We start from the raw sequence: 20,841 nt of genomic DNA on the forward strand, positions 1-20,841 counted from the left end.
CACCTTTAGCGGGCTTAGGGTAGAAAACCTTCTGTGTTTTAAACCCATCTATGGGAGAAACCTTCAGATGCTGTATTTATTTCAAGTCTCTCTTAGATGAGTTTAGAAACGTCCGGTGCAGGTGACAATGGAAATCATTTCATTTGTAATTAAAGTATGACACTAATCTTAAGCCACCCAAAGAATACTAAAGTACTGGAATCCTGTATCCACCCATGGGAACAAGTTTTTAATTCAAAAATGTCTTTAAAAACTGAGCAGCTGGTAATATCTCTAGGCAGCAGAAAAGCAAGAGCAGCTGTTCTTATACCCAAGAGCATATGTGCTGGGCCTTGTTGGACATGTCAGATCAAAATCACCCTTCTCAAATTTCCTAATTTTTGTGGTATTTAATATAGAAATTATTATGACATATCAGTAGTTAAAATTTGCTGCTGACATTGTAATTACGGTATTTTCAACAGCAGTTACTAAAGGATGACGCCTTCTATATGTGCTTGTGGGAGGGGGACGAGACAAAGCAGTAGCTGTTGTCCAGGAATTCAAAGGACATCCCACACCTTCAGACTAATTTCCATTCGTATGCTTATCACTAACATCAACAAAGACATTTTAGAGACTATTACACAACTTTATCTTAATGCTAATTGGCAAGTTTTAAGACAGTATTTTAAAACCTTGAAAGTCTAACTTTAGTGCTATGTTTAAATTTCACACGAACACTTTACCAAAGAACACACTGCATGTAAAGACTTACAATCTCAGTACCAGCAAGTAAAGCCTTGCTTCTCTACTCACCGGAGTTGGGTGCTGGTGTGAACAACTGACCTCCTGGTGTCTATTGTACTCTGTATAAGAGCCATATGTAATGTACTGTAACAAAGGAGCTTATTACCACTGCGTCTTTTAATTAAATGCTTTCAACCTTTGTCCCTGTCCACAGTTGTCTAAAGTATCTCCCCCAATCCAACTACCTAGAAAATTCAATTTGAGCCCATCTGTCCTTGACACCTAAACAACCCTTTTCTCAGTCACTAATTCACTGAACTATCGTCCTGTTGTTGATTCTAGAACACACACACACGCACACAGGTCTCCCCATCCCTTTTATTTTTGCTTGTCTGGACAGTGAACCCAGAATCTCATACTTGCTAGGCAAGTGCTATACTACTGAGCTATATCCCCAGCATATCCAGTATTAACAAAATTGATACTAAATGATTTGGTCTGATATGGAAATTTTTAGGGATTATTTATGTTACTAACCAGTATTCAGGTAAGGTTTCTATCGTAGTTCACACTTTCCTCTCCAGACTGTTTCCCTCATGGAAACTTTCATCATCTTGGTATGGCACAAAGGGTTGCTGCTGAGATGCAGACATTAAAGACGGTCATACAATCAATCACTCAAAAGCCAGAGGAATATAAGTGAAACTCTGTTGTGTTTCCCTTCAAAACCTTCTGATGTCTTCTACGATCTCCAAGAAATCTTCATTGTGGAGTCTGCACGCTAAAAGCACTTTATGTGGAATCCAGCTGCATTCCTGGCACTCCTTTGTTGGCATCTTGTACAGAGTACAAAGGAGCTCTGCTGTGAGTGAGCACGCAAGAAACTGAAGCAGGCTCAAGCCCAAAGCCCAGTTTGAATCCAGCTGGTAAGATTTAATCAGGAGTTGGAGCCATTACCACTCAAATGACAATTATATAGTTTAATGTCATGATATTCAAATATGAATTAACATAAGTGGAACAGTTGACGTGGTGGTTGAGATGTAATATTTACCATGTCATCAGAGCAGTTTCTCACCTTCCTGGGGTCTATGGACTCCCTGCTGTCATTCATTGTTGCAGCAAACCTGCTTGTTAGAAAATTGCACACACAAGTAAAGTTTATATACAATTTCAGATTTAAAAATCTCAATCTATGTAATGACTCTGAGAATTTTAACTAGAAAATTGTAGCATGAATAGTCCATGCTTTTAAGCTGTAATCCATAACCTTTACTTCAGTTCCTTTAGTATATGGCTAGCATGTTTACCAGCCTGTCTAATACAGTCAGTCATACTGGGCTTAGGTGAAAGCAGGAGAATGACAAACATGCACCAAATACTGTTTCTCAATCAGGATATTAATATGCACTCTTGAGATTGTACAACAAATGACACCTTTGTTAGCTGGCTACTAAGTGAAGTTTAAAAATTGCTTTATTGATTTCAGTACCAAATTTATAAAGTTTAACATTTCAATCTATTCAAAAGTATAATTTACATTGATATAATGATAGTTGTGTGTGCTCAGTTCACACACTACCCTTATTGTATATGCTAAAAGCAATGGGATTCTCTAAGAGTCAAGATTAAAAGCCAGTGCTTAACGAATAACATGATTACAAATAGGTATTGTCTAAAAACTGCAGCCATGTACATTTCACAACATCCCCTCCTAGTTCTTTACTCCAATATTTCATTTATTTCATTAACAACTGTTTCTAGTTTCATGAAGATGTTATATATTTCATGAGTAACATACTTAAAATGTTTTGGTCTTTCAGAATCAACATCTGAAATACCAAAAAGTAGAACAAAACAAAGTCCTCTTAAATAAATAAATAAATATTTAAATACAGAAAACCTCTATCAGTAGTTGAAACAGTACATTTAATGGTATCTGGAGAGGGGAAAAGTAGTGGTCACTTCATGCCATGGGAAGATTTTAAAAATGAGACTTTTCAAGCACTGACCATGGGGAGAGCCTCATATTCTAAATTTTCAAACCCAATTTACATATATTCCTACTTAAAAAATACACCCACGGGTAAAAAACTGGTCATTTGTTTACAAAGTGCAGTATACAGGGTATAGAAACAGCACAGCTTCTCAGGCTGTAAAACTCCATTTCCATTTAGTTGTGCTACAAAACACAAGAGATTGTAATGAAGCTTGGGCCCCTTAATACCTGCTAGTAATGGCAACATTAGCAAGCATGAAACCTGGAAATTCTATCCAGTAAGGTACATCATTTATGATCTGGTGTCAGTAATCCCAACACAGATTACTGCTCTGCAGTGAATTCTGTATGGTTTGCATGTCCTTCAGTAACTGAAGATTTTTCCTGCTTTTTTCTCCAGGTCTGTGTTTGGCAAAATCCTTCTTACTTGCGGTCCTTGTGCCTCCAGATGAGCGACTGCTGCTGTTTCCTTCTTCCTCGACAGTCTTTTTGTTAGCTTTTAATTCCTTCTTCTGCTTATCTATGTTTTGTTTCTCCAGCTATCCAAATAATCAAGGCAGGGAAAAAAATCGAATTCAATAAAAACATTTTCTTTTAGCTCAAGTATTTTGTTTTTGACACACTATATACAGTCTTTGTTTTGACTTGCTATATACAGTCTTAAATTCTTGATCCTTCTGGTTCTGCCTCCTGAGTGCACCAATACCTTAAATAATCTTCCTCTAACATTCAAATGATACATTCTAGGCAAGGTTTTTTTTTTTCTTTTTAAGCATATAACCCGCAGAAATCATCAATCATTTAGTATTCTAGTACTTAAGTATGTAAAAACACTAAGTAAAGGTAGGAGGAAGTGCACTCACATTAAATAAACCTCATCAGGGCTTTCACTAGAGAACTAGACTGTGGTTTTGAGATTACTGTGGAGCAGAGCCAGAACAAAGGTGGAGTCCAGTTCCTAGACTGACAACAACTGAAGTTTGGGAATAAGTGGGCAAAGCTGAAGTAGGTTTTGGTATGAGCAAACATACTACTTTTTCACATATTTAATAAGACTTATGTTGAAAACTGAAAAACTCTAGGTGTGTTGTAGACAATTTAATTTAGTCAAATTCAACCATTTAAATTTATCCATAAGTTAAAATTTATAAGGCTAAAGATGTTAAATATATTCAGTAAAGACTTATATGAAACCTAAGTGAGAATTAACACTTCTTTATTAAACCATGTAACACAGACTGACTGACTGTTCCTCAAGAATAGTCTGGACAAGTAAACGTACCTTAGCATCATCAATTAATATAGACCAAGGGGGGAAAGTTAATCATGACCAACAAGTGAGGAAAAGGAGTTACCTGGGCTTGGTATTTTCGAACTTTAGTTATCTGGTTGGCCTTTGCTTCCATTCTTCCCACTAATGTCTCCAATTCACACTCCAAGTTTTCTTTCAGTTCCACAGTCGGTGACTCCTGGATGAGTTTAGCAAGCTGCTGGTGATCACTACAAATAAAACACAAGTGCAGCTTCCTTAAGTTTCTCATTTTTAACAATTATATCCTTTAAATCTCGGTATGGAATTCAACATTAAAATTTTTTTTTAAAAAATGACCCACTTTGCTTTTTAACAAAGAGCTGCTTCTTCCAGGGAACCTGAGTTCATTCAGTTCCAGCACCACATTGATACATAAGTGGTTCACAACCACCTGTGACTTCAGTTCCAGGGGTTTTGGTGTCCTATATTCTGGCCTCCTTGGTCACCAGCCCATGTGCTATACACATAAATAAAAATAAATAATACAAACAAGTCTGTGTTCATCCAGGGTTGTAGACTAATATACTTTTATTTACTTTCTTCTTCATCAACATTCCATATAAATAAATTCTACAGGAGGACACTGGTTTCTAAACTGTCCTAAATTAGTTGCTAACCCTAAAAAATATTAACATTCACATAGCATTACCGGTCTAACAAAATTAGAAAGGGAGGCAGTAGCCATGTCAGTTACGTTTATTTAAAATAACTCCTCGCCACTGAGGTAGTTTAAGGATTATGCTCAACACCTGCTAACAAAATTAGGATTAATAAATTCAAGCAACTAAAAAAGATTTTAGAGACAAATGTAATTTTAAATTAAAAAACTTAAAACTCACAAGCTCATTTGCCCAAATTCATCCTGTAGTGTCTGTAAGACATCCGACAGCTCTTCACTGACACTGCTGGAAGGAGGTGTCACTGGCTTCTTACTCTTGCTACCTCGGGAACAAGCTTGCTTTGCCAAGGGAACACTGTTAACAACGCGATCATTGCACAAAGCTTTACTGTGGTGCTTCATCAGATGCAAGACATGCTGAACGTTGGCTACTACAGCATGGCTGGGACTGGTGGACTAAAGAGAAAGTAAGTTAAGAAAACAATATCCTCTATTCCCATTTTCTAGTTCTTAACCTGGGCAAAGTAAACCATCTCTGAAGTCTAAGGCACAAACGTCCTATACTGTCAACCCTGTGTCACACACACACACACATATGTCTAGTATCATATATGCTGGGTGTGTTAGTGCATACCTGTAATTCCAGCACTTGGGAGGTGGCAGCAAGGGGACCAATAATTGTTCATCCTGTGCTACATAGGGGCTCAAGACCTCATCTAAAACTGAAGATAAACACCACCAAAAACACCCCAACTGGCCTTCCTGACTTGGCCTTGTGTTCTTAGCTCCACCCCTATCATTCATTCATTCTTCTTGAAATTCTGTGATGTGCTCCCAACCAGCCAAACTCCTTAGGACAGAGAAAATGGCTCTATACATGTATAGCACAGTCTACACTTCTGCTCAACCCTCTACAGTCTCTTGACTTAATTCTGTGAGCAAACTGTATTTGCAAATGCTATTTTTTTGGTGAAGCCACTTTCATACCCTGCCTTAAAGCCTAGTTAAACATACCATTTCTAAATGCCTGGGAGATTAACTGGTCCACTTCTCAGACAGCCCACTGGCAATTTTTATACCTGTCTATCATTGTTTATCACAACACACTTGGATGTGGGATCCCCCTGTATGCTGTGAATACTACTGGTTAATAAAGAAGCTGTTTTGGGCCTGTGATAGGGTAGAGCAGAACTAGGCAAGAAAAACTAAATTGAATGCTGAGAGAAAGGAGGTGGAGACAGAAGCTATGAAGCCGCCTCTGGAGACAGACACATCGACACTTTGTTGGTAGACCACGGCCTCGTGGTGGTGCACAGATTAATGGAGATGGGTAAATTAAGATGTAAGAGTTAGCCAATAAAAAAAAGCTAGAGCTAATGGGCCAAAGAGTGATTTAAATAATATGGTTGTTACGTTTGGGTCTGAGCTAGCAGGCAGCCGGGAAATAAATAAGCCACCTTACTATACAATACTCTATGTGTCTGCATGTCTATTTTATGTACTCACTTTTTCTTCCAGGTCCTACTGCGACCCTTTAATACAGTTCCTTATATGTGGTGACCCCAACCATAAAATTATTTCATTACTACTTCCTAACTGTAATTTTGTTTCTGTTATGAATCATAATATAACTATCTGTGTTTTTGTAAGTGCAAATATCTTGAGGTGCACACCATGCTCAGCTTCCTTTGAATAGTAGAAAGCACTGAAGTATATCTGTCACAGCATAAACACAGAAGGAATAAAACCTGATAGTTGTCTCAAAGTTCTTGTTTTCAATGGGAAATATGAATCAATAGTTGGCTGGACTTTTTGAGCTCCATTAAGCCATCAGCACAACTTGTTTAAAATGCAGACTTGTGGGAAAAATTTAAGCCCTAATATGCTCATTGCTTAAAAATGTTTCCTTGTAAGTGCTTAGTTTGAGTTTGTCCTGACTAACTTTAGTTTGTCGCATTAGGAAAGGAATCTTACATCAGACCCAGTGGGGTGATCCTAGGAATGCAAAGGTGGCTAATGATAATCAAAATAATCACAATTTGCCAGTAACTTACACACACACACAAACAGTATGTATACTTTAATATACAATGAATAATTTTTGTTGCTATTTTTCTGACTGAATATAGTAATGAAAAATTTGGGCTAACAGTCTTACTTTTCTAGTGACTCAAATTACCAAAGACAACAAAATGGGTGTGACTCTGGACAGGACAAAGAATGATATTGCCAGGTGAAACAGGGTAAATGTATCTCTACAAAATTAAACAGTATGATGGCTCAGCAGGTGAAAGCACTCTTTCTGTACAAGCCTGAAGCTATTGTGGAAATATAGAACTGCCTTCAACTTGTACTCTGACTTCCAGATCCATCAATGCCCCCTCCCTTTTTTCCACATTGAAAACAAAATGTTTTTAATAAACACAAATTAACACAAACTTACAGAGGCTTATACTAAGACTCAGGAGAAAGTCTGTTCTTTGAGTTGATTTTTTTGTTTTTTGTTTTTGTTTTTTAGAGACAGGGTTTTCCTGTAGTTTCTAGAGTCTGTCCTGGAACTAGCTCTTGTAGACCAGGCTGGCCTCGAACTCAAGAGATCCGCCTGCCTCTGCCTCCCAAGTGCTAGGATTAAAGGCGTGCGTCACCACTGCCTGGCTTGATTTTATAAACAGTAGTTTGTGCCTTCTAAAAGGATTTCCTAGAGCCAGGTACGGTGGTGGTTCATACCTATAATCCCAGAAGTTCTAAGGCTGAAGCAGAAGCAATTTTTTAATATCCCATAAAATGTGCAATAAAGATTAAAACAGGCTGGAGAGATAGTTCAGCCAGTAAGAACACTGGCTGCTCTTCCAGCGGAATTCCAGGCTCAGTTCTCAGCACCCATTTAGCAGCTCATCTGGAACTCTAGTCCCAGGGGATCCAACACCCTCTTCTGGCATCTCTGGGCATTAAGCACAGATGGTACACATACAGGCCAGCAAAACACTCATACACATAAAGGGGGAAAAAAGACACACATGAAAATCAATAGCTACATAACTCACCTTTCCAGCAACAAAGGGCATATCACCTAAGCACAATCTGTAATGTGGCTGTGCACCGAAACAGTTCTTAGAACCTTTCTGGAAGGAGATAAAAGAAAGCCATTTCATTTATTTTGGTGAACTAACCCAAGACATCAGCTCACTGTGGAACTACTGGGTACCTAGCTGTACCAGCTACTTTTTTGCTGCTTGTGACCAAGTAGAAACAAGGCTTCAAGAAGCTACTTATGAAGGAATAATTTATTTGGCCCACAGTTTGATAAGATAGAACTCATCATGGAAAAAGTTTGACAGCAAAGATTGGGGTTGGTGGTATTCATCATACTGGACAAGAGTCAAAATGCAGAGATAAAGGACAGTAAGTGGGCCAGGCTAAAAATCTCAAGGACTGCTTCCCAGTGACTTCATGGGAGCCATTTCACACCATTTCACATTCAAACCACGCCTTTTATACTTGAAGCCTGAATGGGGGGAGGGGGGGATGACTGGCAAAACAGACCTCAGAGTTAAGTAGAGGAACACTATTCACAAAGCATTTTAAGAGTAAAAGGTAATAAAAGTGTAGTGAGGAGCTGCGGGCAGGCCTGTTTTTCATCCTGCCCGGCTCCCGCATGGTTAGCTTTACACGCGAAATAACACACAAACTGTATTCTTTTAAACACTGCCTGGCCCATTAATTCCAGCCTCTTATTAGCTAATTCTCACATCTCCTGCTTTAACCCATATCTAATAATCTGTGTAACACCACAGACATCTTGACTAACCCATATTTAATAATCTGTGTAACACCACAAGCGGTGTCTTACCGGGAAATATTCAGCATGTCTGACCTGGCGGCTGGCTTCATCGCATTTGTCTCCCTGAGGAGAGGCACGGCAGTCTGCCCCAGAGAGGAGAGGCGGGGCAATTGTCTGAGCCATCTACCTCACTTCCTTCTTCCTGTTCTGTCTACTCTACCCACCTATGTTCTAGCCTATTAGGCCAAGCAGTTTCTTTATTAATTAACCAATGAAATCATCACATAGATAGAAGACATACCTACATCATAAAAGCAATGAACACAGCTGAATATTCCTAATATGTTTATGTTCTTTTGTAGTTCCCAATGCTTTCATATAGGCCCTTACTACCAGGAAAAGAATTCACAAGTAAATTTTATTTCTCTTCAGCTTTGAGTACAGAAACTAAGAATGAAAGAGACTCACTCTCCCAAGATTCTAAAACCATGTGGCTCGAGTGTTGTTGGCATACATTATTACACAAAATTGGGACTTAAGATTGTGATTGGTTCAGTTTCCATACCTTTTCTGGTGGTTTTGACTTCTTTTTTTTAATTTTTCTACTGCTGGTTGGAACATATGAAGCTGTCTTATCTTCAAAAATAAGTCTGTTTGCTTCTAGACCAGTCTGCAGCTAGAAAAAAATTAGCATGGAGTTAATGATGCAAAATAAAAGCTATCATTCACATTTGAGGTGCCATATAAAAGTCTCTAACTAGAGTGGTAATCATCTCACTGGTAGAAATGCCATGGCTTTAGAGTACGTCTTTAGTCTCATTTACGTGATCTGCTGAGCTACAGTCGGCCATGCCTTGCATGGAAGCACTGTTCCACTACTGGTAGTTACTCTGCAAATTCTACTCCAGGAATTAAATGGAATACATGTAGCTCTAAACTGACAAGCAAGCAAACACCCATATCTATAAAATAAAAGTAAATCTTGGGGGTGCCGGAGGGGGGGAGTCGGGGGAAGCTGCATTTTTCTCTATCTTTCAATAGCCCTGCTCTTCAAAAATCTGTAGTTATTTTGTATCTGTATATATTAAAAGTAGTCTGGAGTTTGGTAAAATTCCTCCCCTTAAAGAGCTTAAAAATTCCAATTGAGAAAAAGTTCCTTAGAAGTTATGACTGACTTTTTTGGGCTGGAGAGATGGCTCAGTGGTTAAGAGCACCGCCTGTTCTTCCAAAGGTCCTGAGTTCAATTCCCAGCAACCACATGGTGGCTCACAACCATCTGTAATGAGATCTGGTGCCCTCTTCTGGCGGGCGGGCATACATGGAGGCAGAATGTTGTATACATAATAAATAAATAAATCTTAAAAAAAAAAAGATGTATTTATTTAAAAAAAAAAAAAAGAAGTTATGACTGACTTTTAAAGAAATAGCACAAGTAATGGAAGAAATGCAAGGAATACTAAAACCAGAACATTCCTTCCTCATCTCATGCACTCTAAGGACAGGGTCGTCATGGCAGTGGAATGCTGGGCTCGCTATCCTCAGGAGCATGCCACACTTGGACATACTGAGTAATACTTAGACGAGACACAACTGCACAGGATGCCATCCCTCTGCAATACTTACACTGTCAACAGGTGTGAACAGCAGAACAAATGAACCACTTTAGGACTACTCTGAGCTGCTTTTCTAGCTCAGATCTAGTTTTTCTAGTGAATGTCTTCTATGCGTGCCTGACTTTTAAAAAGCTTTTATTTTTTATCATTTCTTGTTTGATTTCCCTAGCACTATAACCCAGGCTCTGGAGGGCTAAATACTCTTTTCAAGGTATTATAAATCAGACCCAGCAAGATACAGAAATGCATTTCCTCCTCCACCTGCCTTCCACTAGCACAGCATTCACCATCAGAACTCAAACTGACAAGAATTCATCAATCAATAAATTTGCAAAGATTTCTGTCTAGCATACAAAGACTATCCAATTTAATAAAGAATAACCCATACCTTTGTAATATTACATGTGAGGAGCAGAGACATCTTAAAACAGTGATCAAAAATGGTTAAGTGGCCATTTAACAAACACACAGAAAAAGTAAATCTACAAATCATATCAGGTTTAATAAAAAAAAGTAGGCATACCCAACCAATAAATGATTCAAAGAAGCACTAGAAGGAAGAGTAATATTTCTATTCTTGCATCAGCAGCAGTGAGAATACAGGACACTAAGACAAGATGCCACAGGCTCAACTACAATAGGTCCATTAGTAACTTCTAAGTTCTGCTTTGTGGGTTACTATGATAAAAATTAAAATACTAGCATCATCTTAAAGAAGTTGCAAAAGAGAGACTATCTAGGAAATATCCAAACAACTAATTAAAATATAAAACTACTTTATCTTAGCATCTAAGTAAGACTTTATTATCCTCACTGTGCCCTCTATAATGCAGTTTTGGCTGGAATACATGAACTCATGTCCTGAATCATCTACACAATTCTACCACCAGGTGGCTAGCCACCACATAGGATAAAATTCAAGACTAGGAAAGAACAGAGTTCGTTCATTCTACTAAGGCAGGCAACTACCTTAATTTCGGTCCCAGTATCTTAACAGCCTCAAGGAAAGCAGCAGTTTTGTTGCTGCAGTACTGAGTACTGAACCAAGTGTCTCATGAATGCTGGGCAATCAATCCTTCAACTATAACTTCGACCCAAGACACACTCTTAAAGTGGATACTCAATGGTCGGCGAGTGGCTCATCAAACCTAATGATGTAATGAATACATGTGTTTGACATGTTTTTACCTCACAAGTATTTTTTATGTCTATGGATTTATATATTATAAAATTGCCTGCATTTATGTATGTGAATGTGCTTGGTGCCCCAGGGTTGGAAGTGTCAGACTCTGGAACTGGAGTTATAGACGGTTTAAAGTCACCATGTGGGTTGCTGATAATGAAAGTCAGGTCTGCTGCAAGGACAACCATGTGTTCTTGATCTCTGTACCTTCTCTCCAGCTCCAGTCTCACAGGTTTTAAAAATGCTAATCCAAGTGTAATCTAAAACATCCAAAGAACTGCTCAAATTTTACTTTGCAAAGTTACATTCCTAATTCCAATACAAAGCTATCTGAGGTCTACTTATGGATCTGGTGCTCATGCATAATTGGTCCCTACTAATAAAACACGTATACCTGCTCATCATTCCACTCACCTCTGCTGCCTGAGCCTGCATACGCTTCCTTTCCTTCTCTTCTTCACGGAGTTTAGATTCCAACTCTTCCATTTTTTTCTAGTGGTAAGAATATCAAAACAGATAATGGTTAAAAGTATCTTTTTGTAGAGCTTTAAGAATAGTGAAAATAAGCATGTTAGTTCACTCTGGTAATGGCTCAGGCCAACAGATCAACTAATAGTTATTAGTGAAACAGCTATGAGTTAAGTGGCCAGAATGGGGAGGGGAGATCTATGTCCAAGAACACAATTTGTATAAAGGAAAATATGGCATAAAGACAAATCTAAATCTCCACTCAGTAGTTTTAATTTTTCAAGTAAAACACAAAAGTAAAATTAGTTCAGAAAAATTATAAGATGCAAGTTTTAAGTATGAAAAACATTACACCCTTCACTGTTTTCAAAAAGAGCTACCTTATGTCCAGCCACCAAGATTACAAAATGTCAACATTCCTTTTCAGATTACTTTCTTTTTAAAGACTTTGTATAAGACCTCTGCATTATAAATACCCACATTTATGAACAAATAGTGACAACCACAGCACTCTACATCAGTAAAAGTAAAAGTCATGTGCACTGACTTCTGCAAGGGCCTGCATTGTGGTAAGCTTGTTGTATTCCTGTTCAAGAAGATCCAGTTTCTCCAGCTGGCTCTGAACGTGGGTTTGATCACGTTGCCGTTCTCTTTCTAGGGAAACCTGAGAAACACCACCAAAATGTACTACATGAGATGATTAAAACGTTTTAAGCACACCACACACCCAACATAATTCTATGTACTTTGCCTGTTCTTTCACAGACCTGCTGGATATGGAAAGGAATTCTAGAAACAGAACACAAAAGCTTAGGGGTGCTGATGATCTGGGTCTTATTTTGTATGTATATGCATAGCGTGCCTTTGGATATCAGAGTACATCTTGTAAGAACTGGTCCCCTCTTTTTGCCATGTGGCTCCCCGGAATCAAACCTGGCTTTTCAGGCATCAATGCAGGTGCCTTTATCCACTAAATCATCTCACCAGCCTTGGAATATTATTCTCAATACAGTACTTTACCAAATAGTTTATATAAGGTTTTATGTAAAGGCATGTATCCTTAAACCCTGGGATAGAGGATTTACTGGACACAAACACAAATGCACAAGTATTTCCAGTTAGTCTGGTCCTATTAAGTAATCTCTTAATGACTATAAGAACTTGTATGCATTTATTCCTTTAAATGCAAAATATATTTTTTTCCTTCAAACTCGGTGTCTGATTTGGAAAGACTGCCCATATACTTAAGGAACAGTTTCACAATAAACAAATCAAAATAAATGGGCAAATATACTAAATGGATATATTTGGAAAAGCCTAACACTAAGTATCTGAATATGCCATTGACATTTCTTCAAATTATACAAGAGAATAATTATACAAGAGGTTAATTATGCAAAAGAATTCTGGATAATAAAACAATCCAAGCAGTAAGACTGTGAAAAGATGTGTAACATGATTAATCAGTGGCACATTTTTCCCAACTCTGCTGTGTAACTGCTTAAACATGTAAGTCTAGAAAATAGTATTTCTCTTTTACAACTGCAGATTATGCATTTAAGCACGTAAGAAGTCAAGTTTTGCATAATAAGATTGAACTGTCCATATGAAAAGGATGTTTAAAAAATATCAGACACCGATGTTATAATTATCCTCTACAAATGACAAGTTACTTAAATACAAAGACTATTGACGCAACAGAAGAAAACCATTTTGTTTAAAATTTTACAAGCATAGTGTTGGGCACATAGCTCATCTGGTAGAGTGCTTGCCTAGCACTAGAGAAAGCCTTACGTGCAATCCACAGTATCACGTACACTAGGTGTAATGGTGTGTGCCTGTAATCTCAGTACTTTATAGATGAAGTCAGAAGATGAGAAGGGCCAGGTCATCACAACACAATGAGCCAGCCTACGCTCTATGAGACCCTGTTCCAATAAACTAATTAATTACCAGGCTTTTTTAACTGCAAGGAATTCTACAAAGAGTAAATTTCAGAGGTACATATGGTTATTTACACATTTGATAATACAGACTAAAAGACACTGACATGACTATTTTTGAAATTTAAGCACAAGTATACCAAGTATAAGATTCATACATAATAAACAGAGTCAATCAAACCATTATCTACTACACTGAACCTAAAAAATTTCAGCATGAGGCTTTAATAGCAGTGCCATCAGGCCTCTCTGAGGTCTACTAATCATCTGTCACCATTATTCATTTCATGTGGAAGGTGTCATACCTGTTTTTCTAAGACAGATGTCCTTTCCATTTCTGCATGCTTTATCATATTTCGCATGTACTCCAATTGTTTTTCTAAAAGATTACATTTATTTTCTGCAGCTAACAACTGGGATGTCAGTTCTAAAATGAATATACACAAAAAGTAGTAATTAGCTAACACAGAGGCTTGTTCCAACAGCTTGTATACAGGAACTGAACTTACAGTACATACGTGGGCTAGAGGTAAGGTTTGTGGTTGAGTGCTTGCTCAGTATGCCCCAGTACTGCAAAAACAGCAGCCCTCCAAAACTGCCAGCCCCTCCCAGTAGTCCTAGAAACCTCTCTAGGTGACTTATGAAGTCACACACTGCCAATAAGCATGACGTCACGTCTCCTCACAATAACGCCTGATTGTGATGTAGTTCTGTCTTGGCTAAAGAGTGACCATCACAATGTGGAATTCTAAAATAATTTACATCTGGATAGATCTTAGTTTCCTTCTTGGTTAAACAAACCTTGATTGTGCTTTGATTCTTTATTCTTTGAATTCTCTCTCTCTTGTATCTGTTCATCCAGTACTTTCTTATATTCATTTGTTTCCCTAGACAAGGTTTTCACACTTTCTTCTGCCTGAATCCTTTCCAGTTCCAAGCGTCGAATCTTATCTTGAAGATTCTTAAGAGCAGAAAATATGGCTGCCAAGTATAAAATGCACACCTTAAGTTAACAATGCACACAGAGAAGCTCACAAAAAAAGAAATTTTCTTCTGACAGAGTGTTATTCTGTACCCTAGGATGGACTCAAAAGTCACAGTAATTCTCCTGCCTTAGTCTCCCAAGGGCTGGGTTATGGATGTGAGCCGTGGAGCTCAGCTCTGAAAAGTTCAGAAGACTGGCAAGTCCAATGGGAGACCACTCTCTGAAAACAGGGCCTTATTTCCTAATTCAAAAGTCTTCCAATTGGAGTCTTGGCTAATCATACATAAATTCACAACCGCTTGGTCAACAGGGAATGGTGCTACATGTCAGGGTAGATATGACCTTGCTGGAGGAAGTGTGTCACTGCAGGTGGGCTCTGAGATTTCAGAAGCCCAAGTCAGGCCCAGTCTTTCTCTTTTCCTGCTGCCTTTAGAACTGTATATAGAACTCTGATACTTCAACACGTCTTCCTGTATGCCACCATTGTGTACAGCTGTGTAGTTCTGGCTTTATAATCTAAGGGGTTGTAGAATCCCCCTCTGAGGCTAAGGAAAGCTACGGAAGCCAAGCATATGTCAGGGTTGTACCTGAACACAGCAACACTTATAAAGGAAAGCACTGTGTGAAGCTGTGAAGGGGAAACCTGGATTGTGTTGGAGATCCCAAGATGATAGAGATGCCAGAGTCATGGGATATCTGCCAAGAAGAGCTCCTAACAGGGAGTAGAACAAGCAAGAAAGACGTGTGTTGCAGTCAACAAAGCTGAAAGGAGTTGGAAATCTGAAGATCTCTTAGATGTCACACACATGAGATGCACAATGTGGAGTTTGTCTTGCTGGTTTCTGTCTTGTTCTGGTCCAATTCCTCACTATAATCCCTTGCCCCTTTTGGAATGGCAATATATATTCTGTGCCACTGTGTGTGTGAAGGATATAACTTGCCTTCTTACTTAGATTTTACAAAGGGTACAATGAGATTTCCATGAGTCTCAGGAGAGGCTTTGAACTTTTAAACAGTGTTGAGACTGTGATAGAGTATTGGGATTTTTGAAGTTGAACTGAATGCATTTTTGCAACATTATGATATAGCTACAAGCTTATAGGGGCCTGGGAGTGTGGTCTGAATAATAATGCCCCCTATAGGCTCACGTATTTGGATGTTTGGCCAAAAACACTACTTGATGGAGTAGGTGTATCCTTGCTGAAGGAAGTTTCTTGTCACTGGTGGGTAGGTTTTGAGGTTTTAGAGGCCCACACCATGCCAAGTATCTCTTTTCCTCCTACCTTCAGATCTGGATGTAAAACTCTCAGATACTTCTCCAGTGCCACGTCTGCCCTGCATGCCACCATGCTCCCTGCCATGATGACAATGAACTAAACTTCTGATACTATAAGTGAGTCCCAATTAAATGCTTTCCTTTATAAGAGTTGCTGGGGTCATGGTGTCTTGTCACAATAATACAGCACTTACTAAGACAGTCTCAAAGTACAGTATTAAATGTCGTTAACCACTTAGCCTCTGGAGGACACACTGAAATCAGAGCAGCTATGCCTATTCACAAAAGACCCTAAAAAGGTATCCTAACATTTCCTCCTGGAAGGTGAGGAGGCTCACAAAGCTTATCAAGCAGCTCAAGAGCAGGATACAAGGCCCTTCTCCCTAGAGAGCTCTCAAAGGTTGCTAATAACTGTCAGTTCCAGGGAGACACTTTCTTAGTGACCTGTAAATTGCCCATGCTCATCTGAGGAAGCTAGGAAGCTCAAAATAAACACACTGCTTCATCAAAGTTGTCTTTAAGGATGGAATCATCATCTCTCTGGTCTGTTGTTGGTACCTCTCTTTGGCAAGCATGTATTTGTTCATGTATCCCTAGCAACAGGCACACAACAGATGTCTCAAATGTGGAACTATGCCAAAGCCAGGGGTCAGCCTTGGTTTCCATTCCTCAGGTAATGGTGTTTGTTCAGCCAACGTCTTTCACAACTGAGGTTCACTGATTAGGCTATGTTGGCAAGACAGTGAGCCCCAGAGATCTGTCTGTCTGTCTCTGGCACACAGCACTGGGAATAGAAGTGTGCCAAAAAGCCTGACATTTAAAAAAAAAGTATTAGTTTTGTTCATCCTCTGACAGTTTCATATATGTACGTATGTAATGTACCTCAATCGTGTTCACCTACCTCCTTTCACGCTCCTTCAGGACCTGGCCCACAACACACACAGCCTCCTAATGTTTGTCTTCTTTAGAAAAATATAATTGAGAGTCTAATCAGTGCTGTCTACATGATGACTGTGTCTTTTTAAAAAGGTATTTATTTAATGGGTATGGGTGTTTGCCTGCATGTACATCTGTGCCCCATGTGCATGTCCAATGCCCAGAGGCTGGAAGAGGGTATCAGATTCCCTGGGACTCGAGTTACAGTTGTGAACTGCCATGTGAGCACTGGAAACTGAACCCAGGTTCTCTTTGAAGAGCAGCTAGTGCTCTTAACCTCGAAGCCATCTCTCCAGCCCCTGCCTGAGACTTAGGTTCCTGACTGATTTCTGGAGATGACAGACTAGTATTAAGTGACTCAGAGTATTTTAGCTTCCATGATTTGGTGGATAATGTTCAACAGCCAATATGAAGAGCTCTATAAATTAACAGAAATAAAGGGGAAATATATATTATTCAAATTTCAAAACAAGAGAGGTCAAAACTAAGAATTTAAAACTAACCAGTAAACAAATAACATTTACTTTGTTACAGTTGGTTACCTCTGCTGTTGCTTTCTGGATAGGCAAGTGTGGGTTTATTTGGGGTGCGCCGCAGATCACTATTAAGGAAAGGCTTATCAGGTGGATATAATACATATGGAGATGAAGAATGACGAACCATATTTCCATTAGACCTTGATGGTTCTGCTAGGATGTTCTGAAAAAGAAGATAATGAAATTACATTTCAGACATTTAAAGCAAATACTCATGACTGAGAACACAGCATGTTTCTCTAAAAGGCAGTAGAAAAGAAAAACAGCGTACTGATATCACAGTAGAACCCAGCCTCTATTGATTTTTGTTTAGAGATACAACGTTTTGGGTTAAACAGCCACATGGCAAAAAAAAATCATGCTCACAACAACCTCAATACAGGTATTTAGGCAAGCCAAATCTTTGTTCAGATCAGATAGGTACAAATTGCTGAATTACTCTATCCTCAATAAACAGTATATTTGCCAAATATTTATAATGAGCAAAAATCTCCCTAAAGAAAGCATGTTCTTTTCTTTAAAAAAAAATATATATTTAGTTAGCATAAAAAGGAAACTACTATAAAATATTCAGACTTATATATTCTCATACAAAACTATTTCTTCACATGCACCATCTGTCACAAATCTATATGGCCCTGAATGTAAACTGGAATTTTAGTAGCAGGTGACTTTGTGGTGAAGAGGGAAATAATGAAGATGCTAGGAGCTTAGGAAGACAGGATGATTGCCAGCTGTTCAGAATTCTCACATCTAATTCTTTACACAATGCCACACAAACTAGAATTTTCAATTTTCTGAAGAACTTTATTGCTAAAATATTAGTGTAGTCTGTAGGTACAAAGCATTACAATAGACCGCTTTCTAAACAAAAAAAAAAAAAATCCAAATACATACATAATGAAAATTTGTATTTTTGTGCTACAGTAATACAAACTTCCAATGGACTCAAAAAAAGATATTAAAAAACACACTGTTGCTATGAAAACTACAAGGGGCAACAAGCTTACAAAAGGTAGAAAAAGAGCCATGGTCACAGAAGTGTGATCACTTCTCAGCCTTTTGCCTAAGATCAAATGAGAGCTCTACACCTGTGTAACATGGGCTCAGGCACTAACATTTATCCTTTGAGAAGTCTAATAGCAAAATAAATAAATAAAATCCAATGGCAAACTGAGGTTTTGAAGGTAATTTGAAAAAAAAAGTTTTTAATTTTTAAAAATATCATCATTGTTATTATATAGCATCATGAATTGTCCCATACATTGATCTTGTATATAATTAAAAAGAGAACACTGGGTTTTTATTGGTTAGCTAGAAACTGCTAGAGTCCCATCATTTAACACTCAAAATAAGCTAGTGGTTTTTACTGTAGAGTTCCCTTATAGAAGCAGCAGAATCTAGTTACGTTATCACTGCAACCAAATAACCAGCTAGTTCTAAATAGAAAACCCATGAAAAAGCCCTTCTGTGTTCCAAAGCAAGCAGCAAACATGACTTTTCGTTGTCACCTTTCAGCACCTATAAATAAACCCCTCCTGGTACCTCTTATTCCCTCTCCACTACTTCCCAGTGCCTTGAAAGGATGAAGACAAAACCTCTCCCTGGACTGCAAGACTCCTAAACACTAGACTGATTCTGAGTTTTTAAAGCAAAGTCTAGGTCAGTGGATAAAGGTGCTTGCTGAACAAGCATAATGAGCTGAGTTAGCCCCCAAAACCCACTAAGGTGGAAGGGGGCAATTTCAAAGCTGTCTTCTGACCTCCAGGAGTAAATTGTGGCATGTGCTGCACACACCAAGAAAACTATGAAAATTTTTAAGTAAAATAATCTTTCTCAGAAGCATGGATCACAGTCATCATTTACCTAAGCACTTTACTCAGTGGAGGGGCAGCAATAATTTTCCTAGGTCTCTCCTCATAAACTTCCTGCATCTCTCCTCCCACTTTTATTAAATGTCAGAGTTCCCCAAGGCTTGGTCCTCAAGGTTCCTTTCTTGTTTACACTGATTCTCTTTTTAAAAAAATTCTCTTCTAATCTCAGGCCTCTTAATTTTTATTTGCCAGTAGCTTTAAAGTTAAATATGGAATTGAGGTCTGAATCTAAAACTCCAGACTCAATCACTCATAACCTCCATACGATGGCTATAACTAAATTCTTGGTTAGTTACCAATCTGCTCCTCACGAGCATACCAAAACAAATGGCACTGACTCTGTACAAAACCCTTGTACTGAGAGTCATTTCATTCGCCCCAATCTAATCTCTGCAAATCATTCATGGCTCTTTCTCCATAGCATACTCTGAATCCCTAACGCCCCAGATGTTGCTGTAGTGGATATAGGTAGTTCTTTCTCCACTGAATTCTCTCCTTACTAGAGCGTTTTCCAAGAGACTGAGCGCCACAGATTCTCACAAACGCCAGTGACTAAATTCCCGCGCTAGCTTCTCCAAAGCAGCAATTTCCACAGCGCCCTAGCGATCCCGAAGGAAGCGGGAGCGCGGGCTCCGGCCGCCAGGGTCGCACTCCGGGGCCCGGGACGCCGCACACCCGCAACTCTACCTGTTCCGCGAGGGTTACCGAGCGGGGCCGTTACGCTCACGTGACCACGCGGCTCGGTTTGCACAGGCCCGAGCGCACCGGCCCAGCCGGGACAGCGCTCCACAGAGCCAGCGGCAAGGCCAGCGAGCTCAGGGTGGCAGGGGAGGCGGGCAGGTGCAGCCCCCCGAGGGAACCCGCAGTCCGCGCAGTGCGGCCGACGCCAGATCCGGGGACACCAGAAAAGTGAGACAACCGGAGAGCCGTCCCGGCCCAGCCGGAACCCAGAGAACACGCTGCTTACCGAAAACTGAGACTCAGAAGCCGCCGACACCGAGGCCGCCGCCATGTTCCCGCCTGCGCAACCCGGGCCGCCGTCCTCGAGCTCCTCCTCCGAATTCGACAGCTGCCCGCCGGGGGCGAGCCGAAGTCGAGCCCCAGATGGAAAGGGCGGGCGCGCTGCGAACCGGCCTGGGGCCTCGGCTTCACACCCTCCAGGGACGCCACACTCCGCGAGCACTGAAAGAGCGCCTCGTCCTGACAGACGTCTTCATTAGCCAATCGGGAAAGGGGACATCTTCTGGCGGCAGGCTAGAGCCCGCCTCCTCTCTCGGTGACGTCACAAGGTAGCGCGCCGCTGAGCCTGCGGGACGGCGACGCTGTGAGCCGACGGCCTCCACTGTGTATTCTGGGCAGGGCTGGTGTCGTGCATGAGGGCGCGGAGGCCGGGGTCGCTAGAGCGCCCGGCGGCCGCTGGGGCGAGTGACGGCGGCCAAGGGAAGCGAGCGGAAAGTGCAGACACGCCATCAGCACCCCAGCAACAAACTCCGGGGCGCTCTCCTGACCACGCCTTCCGAGGTGAAGTGATGGCCTTCCGGCCAATGGCAGACGGGAGTGGGAGGGCCTTAGTGACACGGTCCAATG

At 40.0% G+C, this 20,841-nt stretch overlaps 1 protein-coding gene and 1 long non-coding RNA gene across 4 annotated transcripts; one reads left to right on the forward strand and one right to left on the reverse strand.

Moving 5' to 3' along the window:
* Positions 1 to 11: 11 nt before the first annotated feature.
* Positions 12 to 3,325, forward strand: LOC119809576. Its single transcript, XR_005284648.2, has 2 exons — positions 12 to 1,655; positions 3,129 to 3,325. It is a non-coding gene; the product is annotated as an uncharacterized LOC119809576 (long non-coding RNA).
* On the reverse strand, positions 2,188 to 20,488 carry Cep57 (centrosomal protein 57). 3 transcript variants are annotated; one of them, XM_038322471.1, is made up of 11 exons: positions 20,222 to 20,488; positions 17,387 to 17,543; positions 14,449 to 14,628; positions 13,953 to 14,074; positions 12,252 to 12,368; positions 11,651 to 11,728; positions 9,006 to 9,116; positions 7,704 to 7,781; positions 4,880 to 5,115; positions 4,084 to 4,228; positions 2,188 to 3,267 (listed from the first exon to the last, which is right to left on the reverse strand). In XM_038322471.1, the coding sequence occupies exons 1-11, from the start codon at positions 20,264 to 20,266 to the stop codon at positions 3,034 to 3,036; spliced, it is 1,503 nt and encodes a 500-aa protein (XP_038178399.1). In that variant the 5' UTR covers positions 20,267 to 20,488; the 3' UTR covers positions 2,188 to 3,033. The 3 variants fall into 3 exon arrangements, with proteins under 3 accessions (XP_038178399.1, XP_038178401.1, XP_038178400.1); XM_038322473.1 differs by lacking the exon at positions 20,222 to 20,488 and adding an exon at positions 19,942 to 19,960; XM_038322472.1 differs by lacking the exon at positions 20,222 to 20,488 and adding an exon at positions 19,755 to 19,892.
* Between the last annotated feature and the right edge of the window lie 353 nt (positions 20,489 to 20,841).

This window comes from Arvicola amphibius, chromosome 3, assembly GCF_903992535.2.
Source record: "Arvicola amphibius chromosome 3, mArvAmp1.2, whole genome shotgun sequence".
Lineage (NCBI taxonomy): Eukaryota > Metazoa > Chordata > Mammalia > Rodentia > Cricetidae > Arvicola > Arvicola amphibius.